This window comes from Podarcis cretensis, assembly GCF_951804945.1.
Source record: "Podarcis cretensis genome assembly, chromosome: 14".
NCBI classification, from domain to species: Eukaryota; Metazoa; Chordata; class Lepidosauria; order Squamata; family Lacertidae; genus Podarcis; species Podarcis cretensis.
Window position 1 is genome coordinate 10,878,517 of NC_137183.1, and position 26,524 is coordinate 10,905,040.

The 26,524-nt window shown below is 48.1% G+C and overlaps 1 protein-coding gene across 6 annotated transcripts in view; it reads right to left on the reverse strand.

Moving 5' to 3' along the window:
• Nucleotides 1-6,083: 6,083 nt before the first annotated feature.
• GRAMD2A (GRAM domain containing 2A) overlaps nt 6,084-26,524 on the reverse strand; it is a gene marked incomplete at its 3' end in the record, with an annotated part of 68,592 nt that continues 48,151 nt past the window's right edge. For 5 of the 6 annotated variants that reach the window (XM_079953419.1, XM_079953416.1, XM_079953420.1 and 2 more), the window contains 7 exons: nt 24,046-24,144; nt 19,925-19,996; nt 16,245-16,307; nt 14,685-14,841; nt 11,146-11,245; nt 10,929-11,036; nt 6,084-9,584 (listed from right to left, as the gene is read on the reverse strand). In XM_079953419.1, the coding sequence (XP_079809545.1) occupies nt 9,581-9,584; nt 10,929-11,036; nt 11,146-11,245; nt 14,685-14,841; nt 16,245-16,307; nt 19,925-19,996; nt 24,046-24,144 (603 nt within the window). Of the gene's footprint in view, nt 9,585-10,924; nt 11,037-11,145; nt 11,246-14,684; nt 14,842-16,244; nt 16,308-19,924; nt 19,997-24,045; nt 24,145-26,524 lie in introns of those variants that run through there. The other variant, XM_079953415.1, reaches the window with a different exon arrangement.

Genomic DNA, 26,524 nt, shown 5'->3' on the forward strand with positions numbered 1-26,524 from the left:
TCCCCCCCCCCTTTTGCATGCACATGGAGGATTTTACTGCCCTCTTGTGTACATAAGAATGATAAAACACTTCCATTTAAGCATTTACTGCTGAACACCTCTAAGGAAAATAAACGGCTTGCAGTGGTCCCAATGCTTTCCTTTGGAAGTATCCTGATGTAGTCATTGACAGCAGCAAAAAGAACCAGCACATAGTGTGCTGTGGAAAAGGTAGAGAAGTCTCTGGATAGACGGACAGGCAGGCTCATACTGGTGCTGGAGCGGCAAACATTCATGCTTAATGATGAGCCTTTTTATTAGCCCAGACCTTTCAGAATGAATACTTAAACAATTTTGTTCACTGATGCTGGAGATTTTCTGCTGCACTAGTTTTCTTCCACTTTATTATTGTTCAGGTGGAGCTTTAATGGTTTATTTTAATTAATGCTGATGTCCCCACATTTGTTACTTTGAAATGTTGTAGCACAGCTTTTGAACTGTAGGGCCAGAGATTCCCCACGTTGCAAGGGCTGCAGCAGATTTAGTGTTAGATTTGTAATCATGAGAAAGCTCGTAATTATAATTGGCAGGCATACATTTTCACCCTGAAATCTACCCTCTCTGCAGTTCATTCTAACCGTGCTAAATCTAAATTTGCTTGCACACGGCAGCATAGTTGGTGTGTGGTGAAATGAGGCATAAGACATAAAGAGAGGGGGAAATGGGGCAGGGAAAGAGATGAGTCTTAGCAGTACCTAAAGCATTATATGATAGAGCACACTTGTTTCTTAAAATCCTTCCTGGTCTGTCTGCTGTTCTCGCCTTTAAATGTCACATAAGCTGAAGAATACGCAATGGATGGAGCCAGTACATCAAGCTTTTGCGCCAAGGCATCAGTGGCAGCTGGGCAGGGTATTTAAATCAGAAAAACAGCACAGTAGAGGAAGCATTAAACACCTTCTCTCCCTCTACCCCAACTTTTCAGCGGAGATGCTAAGGGGCTGAAGCTGGGAGTGGGACATTCTGCAAGCAAAATAGCTGCCCTTGCACTGAGCTAGAGCCTCTTGCCATTATCTACCCCAGAAAAGCAGCTGTCTTTATGACATACATACACCAAATATCCCCATGCCCAGATCAGTTCTGTTTTCCTTTTTATCTGCATTAGGCACATAGGAGCCAGCCTTATAGTAGGCCAAGAAAATTATCTGTCTAGCTCAGTAGTACAGTACTCTGACTGGCTTCAGCTGCCTAGAGTTTCAGGGCCCGGTCTTTCCCTGCATCTGCTACCTGATACATTTACTCTCGTTTCCACTTTCCTTCATTTAGGTTACTTTTCTGGTTTTAAAAAGGGTGCACACAGCTTTTGTGCTGTTTTTTTTGCTGTAGCATTTGGTAGTGGGGGAGGCAAGTCTCCCAATGCTTCTGAGATTTTAGCACCTCAGAATGCAGATGCAGTAAAGGGGGGTGGGTCTTAAGGGTAAGCGGTAAGAGGCATTTTAAGCTGACTGCCTTTCCAGGGAGTGTTTTGTGCATGGGAGCTTTCGAACTGAGATTTAAAAGGTGTTGTACAGACCCTGGGAAGAGAGCTGAAGCCTGAAAAATAGCAATTGGTTGTATCCAGCTAAGTTCTACTCAGACACATGGAACTGGATGGACCCAAATTAGTCGTGCCCATTAATTGTAATTGGTCTTCTCTGAGTATGAAAAACCTTGGATACAACTCAGTGTTAGCATTGTGCGCTATCAACATTTTAACATGGCACTCCTCAAAACCAAAAACACGGACAGTGGTTTGTCAGGGAAGGAAAATGAGAAATCAACAATGGTCCCTGATATTTAGTAACAATCAGAGAGGTTTCCCCCCCCCCTACCTCATGCTTTAAGCACCAAAGCCCTTGCTTTGCAGAATCCTGTTGAATTGCCGCAAAGTCTTCGAGGCAAGAAGGGACTGCAGGAGATTAGGATGTGTATCATTCACACATGAGATGGTAGCATCCAGCATTATTAACCTTAGTTTGTACAGCATAAGTGTTGCAGCACAGTGAAAAAACAGCTGCTTGTTTGGCTCTAGCATTTTAAGAAAAATGTTGAGTTTTTATTTGAAACAGTATTACACCCTACAGGAAGCAAGTGCAATCTATTCCCAGTGGCGTAGCGTGGGGGGTGCAGGGGGGGCCGGCCGCACCGGGCGCAACATCTGGGGGTTAGGGGGCGCAAATCCACGGGTTAGGGGGTGCAAATTACTTGCCTTGCCCCGGGTGCTGACAGCCCACTCTACACCACTGTCTATTACCCCTGGAAATGCCCCGTAGCCAACACACAAAGTGGCACAGGTCAGGAACTTTGGAGGGACACGGCTGGTTCATAAGCATCCTGAGAAAACAAGCAGCAGGTCTTCTTCTTCTTCTTCTGAAGCCCAGGGGTGACTCCTTCTCTTAACTGCCAGGCTCTGCTATATTAGACAGTAAATGGTTGTGGGAAGCAAGAGACACAGGGGAGCTTCTAGACCCTTTAAGCATGACAAATGCTGGGCAACATCTGGAGTTGTAACCGTGCTGAAAGGCAACAGAAGATTTAACTGAAGAGTAGCCAGAATGTTGATGGACCATTGGCCACCCTAGCTGGGGCTGATGGGAGCTCATGTCCAACAAACACCAGGACAGGCACAGGTTCCCCGCTCACCCCTATGTAAGTGATACACAGCCAAGTCCTTACATTTGGCTGGATCCTCTCACAAATGCAGTCTTCCTTTGAAAGAACGAGTAAACAGCAGAGTGACAGTTCTAATCTCTGCAATTGCTGCCACAGACTATGTAGTGATTAAACTAGAATAAGAGGATTATGGAAGTATTTCTGTGAACAAACATGGAAATACTTGGGGGAGAGGGGGGAGAGATTCCCATGCTGCCCTTTATAGTGGAGGACATTCATCTCCCTGGCACTGAATAATCTGGAGGAAACCTTCTCCACTTCAAACATAAGCCTGGAAGGGGACTCTACAATTCTATGAAATATTGCTAAGTGCCCTGAGGCCTTTCTCAGCTCCACCATCCAGGCAAGCCCCTCCCCACCCACCGCCCCAGCAAGGCAGATGTTACCAGGTTGTAATTTCACAAACAGGGGAGCTTTTCAGTCAGAATGGGGTCAGAAAGCTCAGCAGCTGCTTGGCACTGAACTAGCAGGAGGAGAGGATGCTGTTAATCTGTCCTCGTTGCAATTGCGGAATCTCAGAAGTCGTAACCTACAGTTCTCCCCCAGCAAAAACCAAGCTGATTAAGCCACAAGGCCAAGGCCTGGGGGTTTGGTGCAGACAAATCAGGAAATGCCCAGATGGCAGCTTTCCTGTTTGGCGGGGGAGCACCAGACCGGCCCCCCCAAACGTCCTCAGGAGAATCAGTCAGCTTAGGAATCAGTCAGCTCTGTCGTAGTCCTCACTAGAAGTTGGTCACATGGGCTAGCTTCTCCTAGGCTTGTAGCTTGGCAAAGGACCCATCTCAGATTCTTGCAGAAGGTTGTCATATGTCAAGCCAGTGTACGTCTACTCTTAAGACAGAGACAGGGAACCTGCAGCCTTCTAGGTGTTGGACTCCCAACTCTCATCACACCTGGCTACTGGCCATGCTGTCTGGGGTTGATGGAGTCCAGTAACCTCTGGAGGGCCACGGTTTCTCAACTGTTCCCGTTGTTCACATTTTTCTTCTGCAGAACATAATTGCTGCATCCTAAGCATGCAAAGGGACGCGGGTGGCGCTGGGGGTTAAACCACAGAGCCTAGGACTTGCCAATCAAAAGGTCACGGTTCGAATCCCTGCGACGGGGTGAGCTCCTGTTGCTCGGTCCCTGCTCCTGCCAACCTAGCAGTTCGAAAGCACGTCAAAGTGCAAGTAGATAAATAGGTACCGCTCCAGCGGGAAGGTAAACGGCGTTTCCATGTGCTGCTCTGGTTTGCCAGAAGCGGCTTAGTCATGCTGGCTACATGACCTGGAAGCTGTATGCCAGCTCCCTCAGCCAATAAAGCGAGATGAGTGCCACAACCCCAGAGTCGGCCACGACTGGACCTAATGGTCAGGGTCCCTTTACCTTTTAAGCATGCAAAGAAATGGAGGGGCAAAGGGACCTGTGGATCACCAGGCTGGAAGGCAAAGCAATTTCAGCTATCAGATTCAGTTTAAAAAACAAAAAACACTGCCTGCATTTTAATATTTGGCAACCCAAAACTTTGCTGAAGCACTGCAGACATTTGAGGACATCAATACTTTTAAAGATATTGGTGAGGTGGTTTACCCTACACTGCCAAGTTGCAGCATGGCATCTGGGAGTCAAGGTTGGACGAGACAACACCTTTATCCTTCAGGAGAATCACACTGGAGAGTCAGCCTCTGTTGCAAAAATGCCTCAGCAGCACACTGTGCAAGAGGCAGAGGTAGGAGTATTCAGTGTCAAACTTGCATTGCTGCGAAAGCCAGCGCTGCCACAATTCCCAGCAGCATTCATTCTGCCCTACATCCGAAATACTTTGCCCAAATATGCATAGCTTGTAGTGGCAGACTGCTAGGCATGTGTCCCATTCAAGCATAGCTGATCCGTGATGCCTCTGCCTCGATGGGAACGTGGCACATGCGAAAAAGGATTTACAAAACACCAAAGGACTGTTTCTCCTGGCCTTGGGTGGCAGAGGTTCCTGGCTCGTCCCCACAAGAGAATCTCAACACTTCAGCTCTCAACAGCTGAAATGTGAACTCCTGAACTCCTGACAGCTGTGTGTTCAAGCCGTTAAAATGGAATTAGCTGCATGCACACAGGCTTGGGAAACCAACACAGACCTTTGACTGTACATTTCCCTCCTGCCTTAGCAAAAGCAGTGCCATGATCACAGCTCTGCAAATGGCAGCTGAAATCAGGAAAGCCTAACTCCTGTGCTCTTCCAGGATGTGGAACCTGTGGCCCTCCAGATGGGACTGGACGTCAGCTTCCAGCCACCAATATCCACTGGTGAGGGAGAACGGGACTTGTAGGTGCAACATGTCTGCTCTGTGACAACCAAGCAGATGTCTGTTCCTTGCCTAGAGCAATTCCGTGCCTCTGGGATCAATTCAGATAATTCAACCTTTTGAGCATTTCTCAGCAGCCTTGCTTTTTCCATTAACAGGTGGATTCAGGTTATGGCTGGTGCCATGACGGACATCTGGGCCTGCAACTCTGTGAATAAGCTAGTCAACAGTAGAAGCTGGCCCAGAGTAAGATCACATTATCTTTTGTGATCAACTCAGAAATCGGGGCTGTGGATGTATGGGCAAATCAGAGTCACATTGTGCTGCCAGGTGAATTTTGCCAGACACCTTCAAGCTTTGTTCTATGTGCCCGGATACTGCCGAAAAACTCCCTATTTTCTTGCAGGGCCAAATCAGACAGCGTAGGCAGGCTTGCAGGTGCTTCCAGATCTTGCTCTTTTGCAGGTGGGATTAAATCACATGCCAGGAAATTCTGGTTATGTGATTCAAGTGGGTTTGGCAATCTTGTGCAACACACCTACTAACAAAACAAAACAACACTTTTTTCTTTTTTTGCTGTAAAGGAAAGTGACTCAAAAAGGCACAAAGTGTGTGGAATGGCAATTGCTTGATGCGACTCGTGGCATCACCTTCTCCACACGCGAATCAGAATGAATGCTCAATAAATGGCCGGGGTGTACCCTGCCGACTTTGTGCAAACAAATAAGGATTGATGATAAATAAACGAGTTGTCTGCAACTGAAGTAACTTGTGTAACATGGGGTACTTTTTTAAAGCAGGAAAAGCTGCTGTGTCGAAGGGTAAAAGAAACAGGAGGAGGTGTGCGTGTGTATGTGCTTAACACTTTCATTGCTGACCAAGGATCTGTTCTTCAGATGTTCAACTCCCATCATCCCTTGCTGGCAGAGGCTTATGGGAGCTGCAGTTCCAACAATACCTAGAGAGCCACATATTCCCTCCCACTGCCTTAATGAGAATTCCCAGGGGATTAAAGAGGCTCCAAGCTCTCCTGTGCCTCTGCTGGTGTTTATGTCCTCCCACAACTATGAACACATGTCACTTACAGGACAACAAAGCCAGAAAACAACAAGCTTGTAGGATATTTGTGCAATTGTTCTGAACTTTAGAAAAGGAAAGGACAAGGAAAAATAGAATCGTTGCTTACACTGAATAACACTAATGATAATACTTAGTATTTATAGAGCGCTTTTTCAAAGCGCTTTACATTACCTTGAAACCCTTACAACATCCCTGTAAGGTAGGCCAGTACTGTTATTCCCAAAATTAGAGAAAAGAAAGAGGGCTCCCAAGAACTGAGAGACAGCAGCTCACCAAAGGCCAACCAGCAATTTCATAGCTCAGCTGAGATTTGAACTGGGGCCTTCTGGCTCATAGCTCATGCTCTGAACCATTATGCTCGAGCACAGACTTGCAGGAAGTGATAGAAAATGCAGCGCACAACCGCCTTGCTAGAAATCGGGTTTTCTTGGCACTTCCTGGGCTTGCTCCACCTGCCCCTCAGACCCTGGACACACAAACACACCTTGTGGTGCCCACTGCCGAGAGCACTAGGACCCCACAGCCAAGACAACTCTCCAGTAATCAGCACAAATATTACATTTACCTCCCACAAGATGGGAGATCTGATTAAAAAGAAGAGGAACACCTGAGACGTTATTGCTAAGAAAGAAGCCAACTGGCTGTCCAGCAGCCCAGTAAACTTCTGGCACTGGGAGCAGGGAAAGAAGAGGAGAACACAGACGGGGTGTGCTTCTTCGGAACGACATGCCACAGCCAGACCTGCTGGGCCTCCTGAACCCTCCATTCTTGCTCATTCAAGCAGTCCTGGAGCTGCAGAAATTACAATACCTGCCCTGGCCCCCCACCAAAAAAATCCCTAGCCATCAGGTCAGCACTGTATGAAAGCTTCCATTTCCCACAGACACACTCACGAGAATACATACAACAGTGTCACCCCAGGGCATTCTGGGAAATTTCGACAGCATCTTCCAGAGGCTCTGTCACTGATCCAAGCACTGCCACAGCCAGATAAACCCACTCAGGCCCTTTACATCCGCACCACGCATGTAAAGCACTTTAATACTACTTTATAGGATTCCTCCCCAAAGGAACATGGGAACTGGGGTTGGTTAAGGGTGCTGAGAGTTGTCGGGAGACCCCTGTTCCCCTCACAGAGTTCCAATTACCCAGAATTCCTAGGGGAAAGGGATTGTTAAACAGCTCTTAAGAACAGTAACTCTATAAGAAGAAGGAGGGGCCTTAGTCCTATTCTAGTGCTCGAACTACAGTTCCCAGGATTCTTTGGGGGAAGCCACAACTGCTATCATAGTTCTGAAAAGATTTTGGTGCGGATGTGGCCTAAGACTGCCAGTAGTCCCCCTCTCAGATGTGGGGGGCTCCCATCAGAATGCAGCCCCTTCAAACCTGGAACAGTCCCTAGGTATAAGAACATGTTCCTTTAATGCAGTGCTTTTCAAACTGTGTGCTGAGGGACCCAGGCGTTCCCTCAATAAGAAGATCAAGCGTGGCTAGAGGACGGCCTTCCTTTCCCTGCAGGTTGCTGGCACGTGGGTGCAATTTCCTGGTGCAATTCCAAGATGTTGCTATCTGAAGCGAAGCACCAAACACAAAGGGCTAACACGCCCCCCTGCCTCCATCTACCCCACCCCCATCTAAATTCTGCCCCCTCCCCAAGCAGCTCCTCTGGCTTGCTGCACAGTTGCCACACACAGCCCTGAGACCAGGACATGTCACCCGAGATGACTTTATACCCAGGAACATGCGCTGAAATCTTTACACGACACTCAAAGTGGTCCTCTGGAAGCTGAGAAGGAACGTTCCCAGCAGGCCAGACCACAAGGAAAGGGTTCCCAGAAAGCAGGAAGTTTGAAAAGCAACGCCCTTAAACCCCAAGAGGGTCCCAGATCCCTTAACGTCCCACAGGCAGGGCCCACATCCTCCTGAAAGGGGCCATTCCCAAAGTGGTCTGCTTGCTCTGTATTCAAAGGCCACACACTAGCTCACACACTTGTTCATTCATTCAGTCAGTCTGTGCTGGAGAGGCGTTTTTCATGTGGCCTCAAGTCCACCTTGGAGAACTTTGCTTGCGAAGACAACCAGCTTCTTCAGCATAGTCCTCACTCCCACAGGCCAGGATCCTGGCTTCTCGGTGATCCAGTGGGGCTTCTCACAGTTACCCTCTCCCCCTGCCTCCAATCACAGCCCAAGTCATCTATACAAGCCATTCAAGGCTTCCATGGCTAGGGATGCAGATGGCTGACTCCAAGCCTGCATATGAATTGGCCTCTCAAGGGCTTGGGGTTCAGAGAGCTGCCTTGTGTTGTTGTGCTGCAGAAAGATGGAAGGCGGCACGGCCTTGGCTCCACCTGCTTCAGAGGAGAGAAATGGCGCATCTGCAAAGGGCCAAAAACCTCCCCAATGACAAAGAAATGGAGCGATCAGCTTGCTTTACCCGAGCCAAGCCCCCGGTCTCTGCTTCCTCATGTCAGTGCCAAGCTGCAAAGCCCTTGGGTTAAGTGGGGCAGACCCACGTAAAGTGCTTCGAGGGCCACACACACCACTAAATCATGTCTGTCCCCAGAAAGTGCACTCTTTCCATGAGTGTTCAGGGCCTGCCTGGCAGTTCACAGGGTCCCTTAGCTGAACATTGCTGCAGCGGTTATTTTGCAGGGCCACAAGAATTGCTCCAGCAGCATTCCCTGTACAACAGGAATCCTGTTAGTGCAAGAAGATGGATTCTAATGGAGATGATTTCACTGCCCTGGGCAAAGGATACTTCCGTCTTCCTTCCAAGGCAGAGCTTTTCGCTGCAGCAAAAAAAATCCATCACCAACTTTCTCCTGCTGCCTCTTTCCTCCAGGGGAAAGAAAGCAGTGAGAACTAGCAGCAGTCCAGAGTCCTCCTAGAAGAGAACCCAGCTACTTCTTCAGACCTTGCTAGGATGCATCAGGATGCGAAAGAGGACCAGCCACAACAGTTAGCTGGTGGTAACAGTCAGCCCTTCTGGAGCAAAGCCCCGGGAAGACATTGCAGTTTTGAAATATAAAGGGGAGCCTCAGAGGAAGCCCTGCAGTTCCAAATTTTCTTGCCGCTCTAGAGAGCAAGCTACCCAATGTCTTCAGTGGCTGAAGAGCCTTTGGAAGGTATGGCCAGAGACACCATCAATGGAGACACTATTGCACTGGCAACCCTTGGCAACTCTCACAAGCACCACTGCTGCCCATGTACAGCCAGTTTGGCAGCTGCACGGTCCCCTCTAGATGTTGCTGGACTCCTGCCAACAGCCAGGGACGATGGACGTCATCGCCCAACAACATTTGGAAGCTGCTGCATTGGCTACTGTTGGCCAAGCATCCCAATGGGTTGCTGACGGCAAGAAAGCACTTCTAAATTTCGCCACTGGAAGAGGAGCTTTGGTCCAGGAGGAGCACAGAGCATGGGGCTCATTTGCTCTGGCTTCACAGCAGTTGTGTTATCTCCTTGGACGCAGCGCAGATCTATGTTTGCGGGCGCTGTTTTCTCCATTGTTGTCTTTATTGAGCCCACAGTCACCTGTCAGAAACAGACAAAGAGGCTATTGTTAGCAGGCTCTGAACCAATCCCATGGGAAACCTGACTTCCCCACAAATGGCAAGAGAACTTCTCCTGATTTAATGCAGCTCCTTGTTTGTGTGTGTTCAGGGCCGGCCCTAATATTAGGCAGAGTGAAGTGTCTGCTTAATGAAGCTGATGCGAGCCACCATGAAAAGGCATCAAGCTGTTAGTTACTTAATTTTTTACTATTGCATTTTTACTGCTACGAAGAAGGAAGAGGTGCCTTCAGTTATTTGTACACCGTCCTTCATTTCAAAGCAAAATCAAGGTGGTTTGCAAGACCACAAGACAACAGCAATATCTAAAAGGTACCAACTTGGCTGGCCTTGAGTTCTCTGCACCTTAACTCGGGAGTGGGAACAGGGGAGATATGTCACAATTTGCTGCTCCACCTCTGCAGCAAAAATATTTTGGACCAGTCCGGCATGGACGCACGTGCATTAAAAGAAAGTTCCAGGGTTAATGACTCAAGTCAAAGGACCTTTTAAAGGCAATTAATGATATACATTTAAGGGAACTAAAGCTCACTTGGGGGGAGAGAGGGAAATTCCAGTAATCATCTCAACTCAGTACAATTCAAGTCTTTGTCCATGCCGAACATCTGTGCTCCCACCTCGAGGAATAGGATACCACCCACATCCCAGTCCATAAAAGGAAACAAGTCCAGATGCAGAATTGCCTTTTGGCAGTGGCAGGAGCAGGAATCAAGTAAACATTCATTGAAATGTGCACAATTTATTCCAGCCAGGAACTGGGATATTCTAACTGGAGAACTGGGATTTTGAGAAGCAGTCTAAGCAGAAGAACAGAATCATAGAATTGTAGAGTTGGAAGGGACTGCGAGGGCCATATAGTCCAACGCACTACAATGCAGGGATCGTTTGCCCAACATGGGGCTTCCACAAGTCACCAACTATTAGTAGTAGTAGTAGTAGTAACACTGGCCACAGGCCATGCTTTGCTACCACTAAAGCTGGTGTCAATTGGCCCTTTAAAAAGAGAGACGTTCACAAGCTACATTAAGCAATGCTTATAGCAGAAATAGAAAGCCTGTGGGGCCCTCGAGACCTGTCGCTGGACTTCATCTCCCCTCATCCCTGACCACTGGCCATGCATGATGGCAGCTGAAGTCCAAAAGCATCCAGACCACCCCTGCAGGGTCCCCATCCCTTCCTCATGTGGCGACCAAGAGCATCTTTCAGTATTGGCATAATGAGAACAGAAAGTTATCCATCCCATCTTCCAGACCCCGAGAAAGGGCTCCTCTGCAGACACTCGCTGGGCTTCGGAAGGCTTTCCTACCTCCGGGGCACACGTGAGAGATAGTCCCGGTTCAAAGAGCAGAGCTGCTGCTCCAGGCGGAAGATGCGAAAAGCCAGGTAGGAGGAAGAGACCACCAGGAGGCAGATCCTGAGGAAGCAGAGACAAAACGGAGAGGCACCATTGAGCTCAGAGTCAGAAAACCAACCCGAAGATAGGATAGGAATTGGGGGGGTGGGGGGAATGCCGGCAGGCTTACAAGACAATGAAGATTTTCAGCAGCTGATAATCAGATGGCCTCAACTCTGCTTGGTAGCTCTGCTCCACCTCCAACTCCTCTTCAGTGTTTATTGCACTTTCTGGAATAATAATAAAAAGGCATCAGGCACTCGAATATTAAAACTATATATAATGCAAACACACACACACACACACAGGGTGAGATCCACTGCAACGTGAGTGGGCATCTGCTAGCACAGTGCTGGGGAAAATTTTAGCTCTCCAGGTTGTTGGACTACAATTCCCATCAGCCCCAGCAAGCATGGCCTATGGCCCGGTATGATGTGAGTTGTAGTTCAGCAACATCTGATGCAGGGACAGGGCAAAAACTCACCATCTCTGCCCTAGCCCAACAGAGCTATTCTCTCCAAACTTTATGCCTTCTATGCCCCTGCAACATCTGGTTTGGAAGGTTAGGAGACACTTGAGATCTGGGGAAATATTTTTGTTGAAGAGTAAGGTAAAAGGTAAAGGACCCCTAGACGGTTACGTCCAGTCAAAAGCGATTATGGGGTTGTGGCACTCATCTCCAAAAGCGATTATGGGGTTGTGGCGCTCATCTCCAAAAGCGATTATGGGGTTGTGGCGCTCATCTCACTTTCAGACCGAGGGAGTCGGCGTTTGTCCATAGACAGCTTTCTGGGTCATGTGGCCAGCAAGACTAAGCCGCTTCTGGTGCAATAGGACACCATGACAGAAACCAGAGTGCATGGAAATGCCATTTACTTTCCCACCACAGCAGTACCTATTTATCTACTTGCACTGGTGTGCTTTCGAAGAGAGGTTTCTTTTCAGAATTTTTTTTTTTTAACTGTAGCCAAATGAAATCGCAAGTAGTCCACCAGTGGGCTAGTTTCACACACGCATGGAAGTGTGTGGAGGTTCACCAAATTAAAGATTGGGTAAAACAGCGGTTAGAATACCCATCGCATGGTTTTGGTTACACATTGAGCAATACAGAAGGTAGAGATGAATTAGATTAAATCCTATCTTTCAGACAGGAATTTGTTTATATATGCAGGACCAGAATATTTAAAAGCCAATCAAAATGTGCTAGCAAATATTTGAATTTTCGTTGCCGCAGCACACCTCCTTCAACAAGCAGTTAATACTGCCTTGCTGCTTGCCTTTGAACGACACGGACACAGGACAAAAATATTTTAGAGATGAAATTTAAAAAGCTACCTATAACAATGAAAGGGGGTTGCATAAAATTGGGCCCACAATACTAAGTGGCACAGCTCCTGGTGGATCCAAGTGGTGCATTTGCAGCTCAGCTGCACACAATTGAGAACACAGCACAGAGACGTAAAGCCGACTATTGCATTTGCACCTGGGTAGAAACTCCTATTTGCGACTGGTGCTTCTGCCCTGGTGGAAAAGGCTGCTTTGTGGGCTACCCAACAACTAATAACAACAACAACAACAACAACAACAACAATATTTATACCCTTCCGCCCCTGCCAGAGCCATAGCTGTCAACTTACAGATTTGAAAATAAGGGACCAGCAGCCTTGAAAATAAGGGATCAGCAGCCAAAATAAGGGATCAACCATTACTTTGATAAAATACATATTTTGTTGCGTGCAAATGGCTTTAGATACCTATTAGGTCCATAAATTACCATATAGCATATATTCAACACAAAAAAACAGCAACAATTTGTTGTTGACAAAGCACAGCTGGACATAGAAAGGGCCCCATCACCTTCAGTAGCTTATTTAAGGGACATCATCAATAAGGGACAGCAGCGGGACATGGCCCTGGGATAAGGGACTGTCCCACCAAATAAGGGACGCTTGACAGCTATGGCCAGAGCCGGGCTCAGGGTGACTAACACCAGTAAAATTACAATAGAAACATAATGGGGGGGGGAGAGATGGTAGCCACCCCTACTACTGGGCAAAGGTCACTGGGACTTCAGAAAGCGCAAGTAAGGCCCACATGAAGGCTTTATGTTTTTGGATAGCAACAACCCGCCATCTAAAACAAAGTTTTGTACAAGAATTCTGAGAAGGAAATGGTGTTTGTTTGCATCCATGTGGCCGCTGACGGGATGAACTGCCCCAGGCGTCTGAAGCGAAATGGAAAAGAAGAGCATGAACAAAGAGCATGGCCATCTGTGCACAGCCGACACATGGATGCACTCATGAGGGACGTGATGGGGCGGCTGGCATGACAGAGATTACATGGGGCAATTGAGACGCAGCTTATGTCCTTGGGACAGCTGAACAGTTGGTGCTGCTGCCAAGACAGCTGTTAGATCAGGCAGGGCAGAGGAAGCTCTGCCTGAGAGTCCACAGATTGTTCCCTATTGAAGGAGAATTACATGAAGATGATGTACAGATGGTACACAACACCAGTGCAGTTAGGGGAAATGTACAAAACTAGTTCAAATATATGTTGGAAGTGTAAGGAAAAGGAGGGGACATTTTATCTTATGTGGTGGGATTTTAAGGTAATTAAAAAATTTTGGGAAATGATATACAACAAATTGAAGAAAATGTTCCATTTAACATTTGTTAATAAACCCAAGGCATTTTTGTTGGGGATTGTAGGGAAAGGCCTGCCAAAAAAGTTGAAGAACATTTTCATGTATGCGACAATGGCCGCAAGAGTTCTGGTAGCACAAGGATGGAAGACTGAAGAAACCCCAGCTAAAGAATCATGGCAAGAAAAATTGATGGACTATGCAGAATTGGCAAAACTGACATATAAGCTACGGGACAAGGATAACTGTGACTTTAAGGATGAATGGGAACCTTTTACAAAGTATTTGAAGACGCAACAAAGTGAACTGGACTCCTTGGCAGGTTTTGAATAAACATTCACCAACCTTTTATTGATAATAATCAGCTAAATAGTTTGAGGATCTATACAACTGTGTAACATGCAGAAAAGGGGACGCAGGTGGCGCTGTGGGTTAAAGCCTCAGCGCCTAGGGCTTGCCGATCGAAAGGTCGGCGGTTCGAATCCCCGCGGTGGGGTGCGCTCCCGCTGCTCGGTCCCAGCGCCTGCCAACCTAGCAGTTCGAAAGCACCTCCGGGTGCAAGTAGATAAATAGGGACCGCTTACCAGCGGGAAGGTAAACGGCGTTTCCGTGTGCGGCTCTGGCTCGCCAGAGCAGCGATGTCACGCTGGCCACGTGACCCGGAAGTGTCTCCGGACAGCGCTGGCCCCTGGCCTCTTAAGTGAGATGGGCGCACAACCCCAGAGTCTGTCAAGACTGGCCCGTACGGGCAGGGGTACCTTTACCTTTACCTTTAACATGCAGAAAACAGCATTCTTAGAGAAAGCAAAGACTGGAACTGAGGGAAGTCGGGGGGGCGGTGGGTTTTGTGTGGGAGGGTGGGGGGAGGGAGGAAAAATGGGGGGGGGGAAACAAGGATGGTATGTTTTTGGATAATATGTCTTGTTATAATTTTGAATAAAAAAAATAAAAAAGAGAGTCCACAGGTGCCAGACAAAAAACATGCAGCGGCACCAAGGGCCTTTTCCCAGCCTCCTGCTGCCCCGTACCTGAGACTAGGGGCTCCTCCGAGTTACAAGAGCTCTCCTTTGTGCTGAGGCTGCTGATAGAAGCCCGGTGGATGCACTGGAAGCCTGCATCTGGGAGCGCCAGGGACAACGAAGCCGACGAGCCCTTCCTCCACTTCACTTCTGGGACAATCACCTCCTGTAGAAGGCATGGAAAGCAGGTTAGGTGGCTGCAGGAAGGAGCCACGATCTTTCACTTCAGTGTCAACCTACAGGCAGAGCTAACACAGCAAGAGGTTTGTCAACAAAGGCTGCTAGGCTAGTTCTTCCCAGTGCAACACTGCCCCCTCCTGGACATTGCGAGCCTTCTCCTTGGGGAGAAGTCATCGCTCAGTGGCAGAGCACCAGTTTTGCATGCAGATAGTCCCAAATTCAATCCCTTAAAGAAGGTGCCCTTCAGTACTTTGAGGCAATGCAGTTAGCCAACCATTGTCCTGGCTTTAGTAGTTATCATTTATGCCAATAAACGTGGTTCAGAGATAGCAGCAGTCGGCAGGCTCACCTGTGCACAACAAGCATGCTGCATGTTGGGTTGCAGCCAACTAAAATTCTACTCAAAGGAGACCCAATGAAATCAATAGGTTTATGTTAATTATGCCCGTTTATTTCAATGATTCTACGCCGAGTAATACTAATGCTGGATACAACTCAGTATATTTAACTTAGCATTGCATTGGATACAACTCATAACATATATATACAGCATACCCAGACAGTATGGGTCATAATCCCATGCTGGTCCTACTTAAGAGTAGACCCATTGAAATTAATGGATCTAAGATAGGCTTGTTCACTAACTTTAGCGGGTCTATTCTGAATAGGACTAGCACTGAATACCATCCTAAGTATTCTTAGTATATATCGTGGTATGGTATGGTCTGGACCTAGGTAAAGGTAGAGCAGGGGTAGGCAACCTAAGGCCCGTGGGCCGGATGCGGCCCAATCGCCTTTTCAATCCAGCCCACGGACGGTCCGGGAATCAGTGTGATTTTACATGAGTAGAATGTGTCCTTATATCTGAAATGCATCTCTGGGTTATTTGTGGGGCCTGCCTGGTGTTTTTACATGAGTAAAATGAGTGCTTTTATTTAAAATGCATCTCTGGGTTACTTATGGGGCATAGGAATTCGTTCATTCCCCTCCCAAAAAAATAGTCTGGCCCCCCACATGGCCTGAGGGACTGTGGACCAGCCCACAGCGGAAAAAGGTTGCTGGCCCCTGAGGTAGAGGATCCCTGGACAGTTAAGTCCAATCAAAGGCGACTATGGGGTGCAGAGCTCATCTCGCTTTCAGACTGAGGGAGCCGGCGTTTGTCCACAGACAGCTTTCCAGGTCATGTGGCCAGCAGGACTAAACCGTTTGTGGTGCAACGGATCACTGTGACGGAAGCCAGAGCGCATGGAAAAGCCGTTTACCTTCCCACTGTAGTGGTACCTATTTATCTACTTGCACTGGCATGCTTTCGAACTGGTTGGTTGGCAGGAGCTGGGACAGAGCAACGGGAGCTCATCACCGTAGTGGGGAGTCAAGAGAACATCTTACCAGTGAAACCGTGTCAGGCTCTTCAGTCAGTTCCTTCAAGCTCAGGCTCTTTTTGCTTGAGACCTGCAGAGAGATTGAGGCATTAACAGATGAGTTTCTCTACGGAGGCACCACTCACTTTAAGGGTCTCCGGAAGGATGTGCAAACGAACCGAAGGGCAGTTTCTCGTGGGTTGGATCCTGAAGCTTCAACCACTCCCTCTGCCCCCAAGAGCTGACTGAGCAGCCTGTATTGCATCACCAGTTCTCAGGGACTGTAAGACTCTTGTCATGACCTAACCCCACATACCGTATTTTTTGCTCTATAAGACTCACTTTTTCCCTCCTAAAAAGTAAGGGGAAATGTGTGTGTGCGTCTTATGGAGCGAATGCAGGCTGCGCAGCTATCCCAGAAGCCAGAACAGAAGAGGGATTGCTGCTTTCGCTGCACAGCGATCCCTCTTGCTGTTCTGGCTTCTGGGATTCAGAATATTTTTTTTCTTGTTTTCCTCCTCCAAAAACTAGATGCGCCTTATGGTCTGGTGCGTCTTATAGAGCGAAAAATACGGTATCTCTCTTAAGACTCGTAGCATTTTAACTATTAGCCACATTGGGAAAATACCAGCATCGTTCCCCTTCTGCACCCAAGGCTGTGCTGCACCTACAGACTATATAGTGTATGTAATAAATCTGGCCCAGAAAGCAGTGCAAGTAACACTGCTAGTTCTCTAGCTGCAATGATAAACCTTGACATCACCTTTCTCATTATTGCCCTTCTTTTCAAAATTAGTAGCCAGGGACAACTGATCCAGATCAGGACCAGAGAGAGGGAGGGAGGGTTGACTTTTCCCTCTGTCCTATTTCCCTGCCCAAAATCACCCCCCTCTCAAAGCTGCCATTCCACACATGCACCAGATGAAACCACCTCAAATACTGATTTAATTCCCAGGCGTATCACTGAGTAGGACCGGTAACTTCAGAACGGGTCTGTCTAGCTTAAACGAGGGGCACAAACTATTTCATGGCACAGTATCTAGCAGGCTTAACAAAAGTCCTCGTTGTTTCTTAAGAGAAAGTCATGGAAAGTTGCCTTTGTTTTGAGTTATACTTTTTTTGTATTTTAACTGGTCTTTGTATTATTGCACCAAAAATCCAATAAAAAATAATTGAAAGAAAGCCATGCTGAGCTCCTGAACTGAGAGGTCCATAGCTCAGTGGCAGAGCACATGCAGCTCCAGGAGTGGGGGAAACCTCAGCAAGGTGACTTAATGTGGCCCTCCAGGCCTCTCCAGGTGGCCCTCAGGGCTCTCCTCGGATCACAAACACCCTTCGCCGGCCACACCTCTCCGCAGCACCCTTAGCAAACTATAGCTCCCAAGATTCTGGGGGGGGGGGGAGTCATGTGCTTTAAATGGGTGGTGTGGTCCGGTGGTTTGACTGTTGTAAACAAAATAATAAATTTAAGGTCTTATATATATATAATAAATGTTCGTAAATGTACCAACCAAGCACAAACATAGATATGTGGACCACATGTCTGGAGCAGCACAGGAAGACCGTCCTGAAACCATTTTGACTCCCAAACTGACCAAATGTTTTCTCTGCAAGGAGGGAGGGCAGGAATTGGGTAATCACCATTTCAAAGGAATGGGCAGGCTACCAGGAACGGCAATCAGATAAGGCATTATCAGATAACTTGGCAGACAGGAAAAATAACAACATTCAAATTTCTGTTGTAGACCACCTTTTCCGTGATGAAGGTATGATGTTTGTGGGGGGTGGTCTTGGGTTACACCCCTTCTGTGATGTATGTATGATGTATGGAGGGGTGGTCTTGAGCTCCAGGGCAGGGAATTAAAAATGTCTATATAAGGGCAGACACACCTTGGTTCTGGGTCCTCCTCCGTCCTCCTGCATGTGAGGGGAGCACCCTGTTGCAACACCTTTAATAAAGATCAGGCTTACTAGCTGCTTTGCTTCTCAATATTCTCTGGTTGGCCTCTGTTATTTTCTCCTACCAATAAGGAACCCACGTAAGGATTCTATACGGGCTCTTGGATACCCCATAAGGGAAAAGGGGCAGATTTTGTTTACAACTTGACAATTCCATGCACTCACATGGCCATCAAGGGCAAAGTTGGAAAAGTAATATTTGTCCTTCAGAAGGCATTTTAAAGTGTCTCCCGTGCATTCTGTCACCCAGCTAGCATGCTTTTGTAGTCATGAAAGGCCTGGCTGTATTTCAAGAAAACCTGAAAACAAAAGCCTCATCCAGACAAACAAAAGGAGAGTTTTTCCTGAACAAAAACACCCTAGGACTGCTTGGGAGGAGCAAGGGGCGAGGGGCTGATCCTAAGATACCAGTAAGGCGATCTGCTCCTCTGCCACAACACCCGCCAGAAATAGATCCAGCTGAAGCTTGTGACAAGAGTTATCTAATTCACGTCCTATGACTACCGATTGTGAAGTGAGGAAATGGCAGAGTGCCCGTTTGAGAGACAGGCCGGCTAAGAAGCAAGGAGGGAAAGACAAAATGTTAGCCAAGTGCCCCCCTCTCTTTCTGCCGGCCGAGCAAGGAACGAAATGTACTGCAGACAAATCAGACAGACTTTTAGAGCGTTAATTGCCTAGTTACCTACCGAAAGCAGACCTTCAGGCCAGTGCAACCCAAACACTGGGTTGTTAAGGCATCCCACAAGATGCCATCGCCACCAACTCCTGATTCTCTCTCGAGATTACAGGACTCTGTGTGTTCTTCTCTGGGCATCGTGAGAGGGAAGTGGGGGAAGAGTCTTGGGATAAAACCTGAGTTTTAAAATAGTTGTTTTTGCTTCTGCAAAGTGATCCCCACTTACTTTTTACCCAGGATGGAGAGAGATAGCTGCCTCGTACGCACGGGGCTCACAATTGCAAACTTACGAGGAGTGGCAAATAGACAAAAGCAGCCTTTAGTTGGCCCTTCAAATCTTTGTTGGACTCCCAGCAACCCCCCCATTCAGTGTGGATAATGGTTAGGGATAATGGGAGGTGTCCTGTGGCAGCAGGTCTCCCAGCTCTGCTTTAACTGATTAAGTGCCATGCTTTCAAAGCTAGCCCTTCTATTAGAGAGACGCAACTCACCTTGGGCAACAGTTTTGGGGAAGCCTTTAATGAGGAAAATCATGTCTAAGATTTTTTTTTAAATCCCATGGATATAATGACTGCAAAAGGGCTACATGCAGTAAGTGATCCCAACTGAGTAATCTTTTTTTATTTTCAAACCCTGTAACTTTTTGAATCCTATATAACATTTATAACAAAACATTGATTTTGTTTTTTAAGTTTTTGTAAAATTGTTGCTTGCAAAACCAAACTAACAACAATACCACAATTCAGAATATACAGTAACTCTGTAAATCCAAAACCATCAAATAACAGAAATGGTTTTTGGGTTTTTTAAGGTATGGTATAATAAGAAGGGTTTTGCCTGGCAACGGAATGGATAGCAGGGAGAGATTTCCATACTTGGGGGTGCCACCACCAAGAAAACCCTCTCCCTTCTTGTTGCCACCAACCTCTCAGGACACCCAATGACCATCGCAATGGACAGACTTTTAAAAGCAAGCTCCTCCATAACCTGGATCTTTTGACCATTTGCTGAGATCAGCTGACCAATTCTTTTAAGTGATACCATGAGGGCCGTCAGGGAGGGAGTGGACGTACCTGCAAGTGGGTGCAGACTCTTCGCAGCACATCGTACACACTGTCTCTAGAGATCAGGGACACGAAGATGTACTGGAAACAAAACAAAAATCAGGAGCAGTGAATAATCATGGTGCAAGCAGCAAAGTTTGAAGCACGGCAGCTGGCCAGGCTGATTCAGCATTTGCACATTTAAAGACACACACACAAACACACACACACACACACACACACACGGATATTAACATGCCCCCTTCAGAGGGCACTTGCAAAGAACTGGTAAGCCTGCAAGCTTCAGAGGCTTCATAGAACCTTTTATACAGGTCATATCCACCACAAACATTTCAAGCGCTATGATATCACTTTGACCTGTCGTGGCTTCCCCCACAGAATCCTGGAAGGTGTAGTTTGTTAAGGATGCTGAGAATTGTTAGGGGACTCCCTAGTCCCCTTGCATACCTACAATTCCCAGAGTGCCTTAATAACCAATCCCTCTTCCCAAAGAATTCTGGGAATGATTTCTCACTGAGTCCTAACAACTCCCAGCACCCTTAACAAACTACACTTCCCAGGATTCTCTGGGGGAAAGCCATGACAGGTTAAAGCAAACTAAGGCCCGAGGGCTGGATCTGGCCCAGTTGCCTTCTAAATCTGGCATGCAGACAGTCGGGGAATCAGTGTGTTTTTACATGAGTAGAATGTGTGCTTTTATTTAAAATGCATCTCTGGGTTATTTGTGGGGCATAGGAATTCGTTCATTTCCCCCCCTTCAAAATATAGCCCGGCCCCCCAGAAGGTCTGAGGGGCAGTGGACTGGCCCCTGCTAAAAAAGTTTGCTGACCCCTGGGCTAAAGGTTGCCATAGCGCTCTGATGGAGAGAATATCTTATTTATTCTATTTTTAATGGTGCCTTTCGCACAGGGAGCTCAGGGAACATGCTCCCCTCTATTTTATCCTCACAACAACCCAAGTAGCAATAGGCCCATGACTACCTGCCACTTTCGTCACCTACCCCCAAGGGACCGTTGTAACCAGCTGCCCTACAAGGACATTACCAGGGCTCACTGAGCCTGCGATTGGACTCTTTACATTACATTACACCAGGCCTCCTAGGGCCTCTTTCTGAAATGCCAGCAGCCCGTCCGCAATGGGTGGCTTGAAATGGAAGCCACGCATGCATCTGGAAGAGTTTCATGGGTTTCAGTTTTGGAAAACCCATCAGGCGGCTGCCAAAATAGCAAAAGTTCATTTAGCCGTGGTGAACATGCCTAGTTCGAAAAACCACATTCCATCCACCCCTGCTCTTCTAGGGTTTCAACCAGAGGCGTAGCCTTCATTTCCTGTGCTCAAGTTTCTGTGCAATTTTATGGACATTGTTCCATGTTATTTATTCTGAATCGTAAGCTGTTGCCACAAAACATAACTTTTTCTTAATCGAAAGGCAGGGTTAGAATGTTTTAAAACCAGGGATGGGGAACCTGTGTCCCATGAGATGTTGTATGGCAGGCATGGGGAACCTCTGATGCTCCAGATGTAGGTGGACTACAACTCCCATGAACCTCAGAAAGCACAGACAGTTCAGGAACATTTGGAGGAATAAGGTTCCCTGCCCTAGTCGGAGTACTACAGTTCCCCAAATCCCTGATGCTGGCAGGGGCTGGTGGGCATTGGGAGTCCCAAGCCTGTTTTAAACGAATAAATATTGTGAGCGCCTGCTCTCACCGGAGAAGCACGCCACATTTGTAGTAGTTCCATCTGCCTTTCCCCCTGCCCTCTGTGCTCTGAGCACCCTTCTGAAGAACAGCTAAAAGAGCTGGGCATGTTTAGCCTGGAGAAGAGGAGGTTAAGAGGGGATATGATAGCCATGTTCAAATATATAAAAGGATGTCACATAGAGGAGGGAGAAAGGTTGTTTTCTGCTGCTCCAGAGAAGCGGACACGGATCAATGGTTCCAAACTACAAGAAGGAAGATTCCACCTAAACATTAGGAAGAACTTCCTGACAGTAAGAGCTGTTCGACAGTGGAATTTGCTGCCAAGGAGTGTGGTGGAGTCTCCTTCTTTGGAGGTCTTTAAGCAGAGGCTTGACAACCATATGTCAGGAGTGCTCTGATGGTGTTTCCTGCTTGGCAGGGGGTTGGACTCGATGGCCCTTGTGGTCTCTTCCAACGCTATGATTCTATGATTCTCACACACACCCTGTCCAAGAAAAGGTGGCAAACTAGTACCACACTTGGCCAGAGGGAGCAGGTGGGTACATTGCGCATGAACAGGCTGAAGACGGGAGCTCCAGCTTCAGCTTTCTCATCTCAAACAAGATATCAACTGAACTCAACATGGCACAAGATTTGAGGAAGCATCGATAGCAAGGCGATGTAAGGAGGACCATCCGCCTTCAAGAGGGTGTGCTAGCAGAACCAAAGGTGAGGAAACAGTGACCGCAGAAGTGCTGGCAATTCTTTCATGTGGGGCAGGGATAGGTAGGCTGTGGCCCTTCCAGAAGCTGGATTACAGCTCGATTCATCCTTGGGCAGTTGGGCCATGCTGCTTGGGGCTGATGAGTCAACATCCAGGGAGCCACAGGTTCTCCATCCCCGATGTGACACAAGGAGTAAAGGGCACTAGATAATAATTAACAACGCAGCAGGTTTTTACACACAAACAAAAAACATATACAGTATAAGTACTGAGTGGGAAATCATTGCCTCCAGACCTAAATGCCAAGGACATGAAGTGGGGGGGAATTGCATGACACATCTAAGGCGAACAGATTTATTTGCATCATAAGCTTTCACCAGCAAAAGTCAATGGGTGCCTCAAGTGCACTAGAACCTGCTAGCCGCTGACGTGGAGCCTACTAGACTCTGCTGAAACAACCAGCAACTTCCCGTTCCTTTCCGAGTTGACGTAACCCATGAAGAGGGCAAGCTGGGACTGAACCCAACATCATAAAGGGACACGATTCGCACTGGAGGAGTTCTGAAGGGCTGGCTGATCTGTGGCCTTCCAGAGGTTGTTGGACTACTGTCAGGGACTCAGCGGGAGCGCAGGGAGGAGAGGAGATGGAGAGCGAGGGGGAGCAATCCGAGGGCAGCGTAGGAGAATATGACAGCAGCCCGATAGATTCCATGAGCCTCTCCAGCGAATCGGAAGATTCACAGAAGGGGGCGCCGATGGGCAGGGCAAGGGGCGACCCAAGGGGGACACCCCAGAAGCAAGGGGCCAGCGGGGACTCCCAGAGCAGCAGTTGGAAATCAGGACCAGCTTCCCCACCAGAGCGTAGTGGGGGGGAGGAGTCCCAGGTGTCAGAGCCCACATATGCACCACCAGCGAGAGAAGATGAGTCAGGGTTGACCACGCCTCCATCGGAGAGCGAGTTAACGGTCAAGAGGAAAGTTGCAGGCTGGGCGCGCGCGCCAAGTTCAAAGGTACAGGCGAGCGGCACAGAAGGTAGCCCGGATAGGGAACCAGGTCCTAAAGCCCGCCGGAAGGAGGGGCAAGAATCGTCAGGGTCAGCGTCAGAGGAGTCCAGGAAGGATGAAACCCTAGCGGGCAGGAGGGCCCAGAGGAGAAAGGAAGAGGTGGAGCAAGGCTAGAGTCTTAAACTGGTGTGGAAGGGAAGGAGACTCAGACGGGACTTCGCCGGTCTAAGGTCGAGACGTAGAGCTGCACGCTGCGGCTTTAAAATGGAAACTGAACCTCAATAAAGACTTTTGTACATAACTAGAGCCTAGCGTTGGTCCTCTGTGAGCTGGGACCTGGAGGCAGCTCTGACAACTACGATTCCCATCATCCCTAGCTGTCGGTCATGAAGGCTGGGTCTGATAGGTGCTGGAACACAACAATGCCTGGAATGCCACAAGCTCCCACTCCTTAGGCCAGTTTCTGTCAAGGGCCATATTCCCTTGGGAGTAACCTATCAGAAGCTGCAGGCCTGGAGTGGGCGGGGCCATAAGGCAACTCCGTACATTCCTAGGTGCAGATTACATGGATATCTGCACATGGGCATTTAATGTCCTTGACCCCCCACCCCCAAATACAGCAGATTTATTGCTGTAGAGGCTAAAAGGCCAAGTATTTATAGGTGAAAATGTTCACAGCTTTGACCTCAAATAGTACAGATTTTTGCCTGCGTCTCTTACCTTTCGGCTGGCATTGGTGGTGATAGCGAGTCCATTTGGCAACAGGCGAGCTGTTTTGTGCTTTTTTATCAGCTGGACAGAGACAACAGGAATGACAACCTGAAACGGAGAAGAATGGATGTAGTTTGTGCGTGAGCCAAGAGCTGAAGTCATGGGATCGCACACAATAACTCCCTGGGTCATTAATTTCTGGTTGCAGAATCATCACCCAAGTCCTAACCATATTCAGTCTGCGAACAAGCCACATAGATTTCGACAAGAGGAGGCTTGCGCAACTGGAATTAAGACCCCACTTGCACTATGCATTTAAAGCCGTTTCCTGTCACTTTCCTAGCATCACAGAACTGTAGAGTTTGAAGGGACATCTAGTCATCTAGTCTAACCCCCTGCAAGGCAGGAATCTCAACTAAAGCACCCACGACAGATGCCATCCAACTTCTTCTAAGGGAGTTCATTCCACTGTCAAACAGCTCCTGCCATCCAAAAGTTTTTAAGTATTTGTGGCTTCTCCCAAAGAATCCTGGGAACTGTGGTTTGTTCAGGGTGCTGAGAGTTGTGAGGAGACCCCTCAGAGAACAACAATTCCCAGAGTTCCCTGGGAAGAGGGAGTGGCTGTTAAAACCAGTATGGGAATTGTAGCTTTGTTGAAGGGAATATGGGGGTCGCCTAACAACTCCGGGCACCTTTAAAAAACCACCCATCAAATGCTTGCAAGCAGAAAAGTCTGTCTACTTGCTTCTTTAACCTTTTTGGCCAGTCAAACATTGGTGTTTAAAAACAACAACAACCCACCAGTAGCTTTTCCTACCCACATTCTGCTCACTGTCAACAAAGGCTGGAAATACTTAGGCTGTGAACAGATGAAGCAGAAGGCACTGCAGAGGCTGAAATGAAGCATCAGATAATTGCTCTTGCCTGCAGTACACGTTTTCTGCCCCATCATGGGCTCTGATGAAATCGGTTATGCAACTTCTTATAGTAATTCCAAGCTGGAGGAAAAGACCATAGCTCAGTGGCAGAGCAGGCAGAAGGCCCCCATTTCAGGAAGAACTGAGAAAGGCTCCTTTCCCAAAATTTGCACAGCTGCTGCAGATGTAGATGACCCAGAGCTAGATAGATCAATAGTCTGACACAGTGCAGAGGCAGATTGCTATGTATCCTGGGGGGAAACCAAGAATTCCTATAAATAAGCATGTGCTGGATGCCAGGTTTCATGGCAGGGCCAGTTGTTGTTGTTGTTGTTGTTGTTGTTGTTGTTGTTGTTGTTGTTGTTGTCTCCAAAGAAGAAGAAGAGGAGTTTGGATTTGATATCCCGCATTTCACTCCCTTTATGGAGTCTTAAAGCGGCTAACATTCTCCTTTCCCTTCCTCCCCCACAACAAACACTCTGTGAGGTGAGTGGGGCTGAGAGACTTCAGAGAAGTGTGACTGGCCCAAGGTCACCCAGCAGCTGCATGTGGAGGAGCGGGGAAGTGAACCCGGTTCACCAGATTACGAGACTACCGCTCTTAACCACCACACCACACTGGTACAAATTTCAAATGCTCTGTAATGGTGTAATTTCCAGACCATTGCGTTTGAGAAGAATTAGGACAGTGACCACAAATGAAGCTGCTGGGGACCCACAGCAGAAGCCCTGGCAGGCAAAGGGCCCCAGCAGGCACTGCTGTTGTCAGGGTGCCCCTTGCAGCAGCCTGAGGGTGCAGGGCAGTGACACATCAGCCCCAGGGAAACGGCTGAGATTAGAACAAGAAAGGGGCCAAGTCTTTCCCAGGGCAAGGTTCCCTCTCTCCTCTGTTGGGCTTGTACGGCTGTCATTATGCTGGGTGCTGGGTCAGAGCAAGCGCCACAGATGCAGTAAAGGAGGGACTGGCATGAAGCAAATGTACCCAGCCTTTGACATAAAACAAAAGGCCTAGGAAGACTCTCAAATGTCATGGGCAAGCTGGATCCAGAGGAGTGGTGGGAGGCACTAGCTGGGGAACCCCCAGGGGAAGAAGCTCGGAGACAGGGGATTGGTGGTGGGACGACAAATGTATGGTCAGAGGGAGAAGACTGGAAGAAGGAGGTGTCAGAAGCTGAAGAGGAAACAGGGTTTAGTGAGCAGGAAGAGGCTGTGGCAGAGAGCGGTGCAGAATCAGAGGCAAGAGAGGAGTGGGGCCAAGAGACAGAGATGAGACAGGCTGCTGAAGAAGCCAGGGAGTCTCCCCCTCCTGCTGTGACCAGCTCCCTTTCCCCCTGGTCTCCCAGAACACACAGAGGAATGAAGAGGGAGGAGCAACGAGAAATAAGATGATGGAGCCTTAGGTTGCTGGGGGAGGAACCAGGGGAGGAGCCTTAGAGAGCGGTGGGAAGGTGGGGACTTTCAGGCCTCACAACTGCCTCATTGGGACAAGACCTCCTGGGAAGAGCTGGTGTGATCACTAGGCCTGTGCTGTTTGGGTTTCTTCTAATAAGGAGTTAACTTCACTGACTCCAG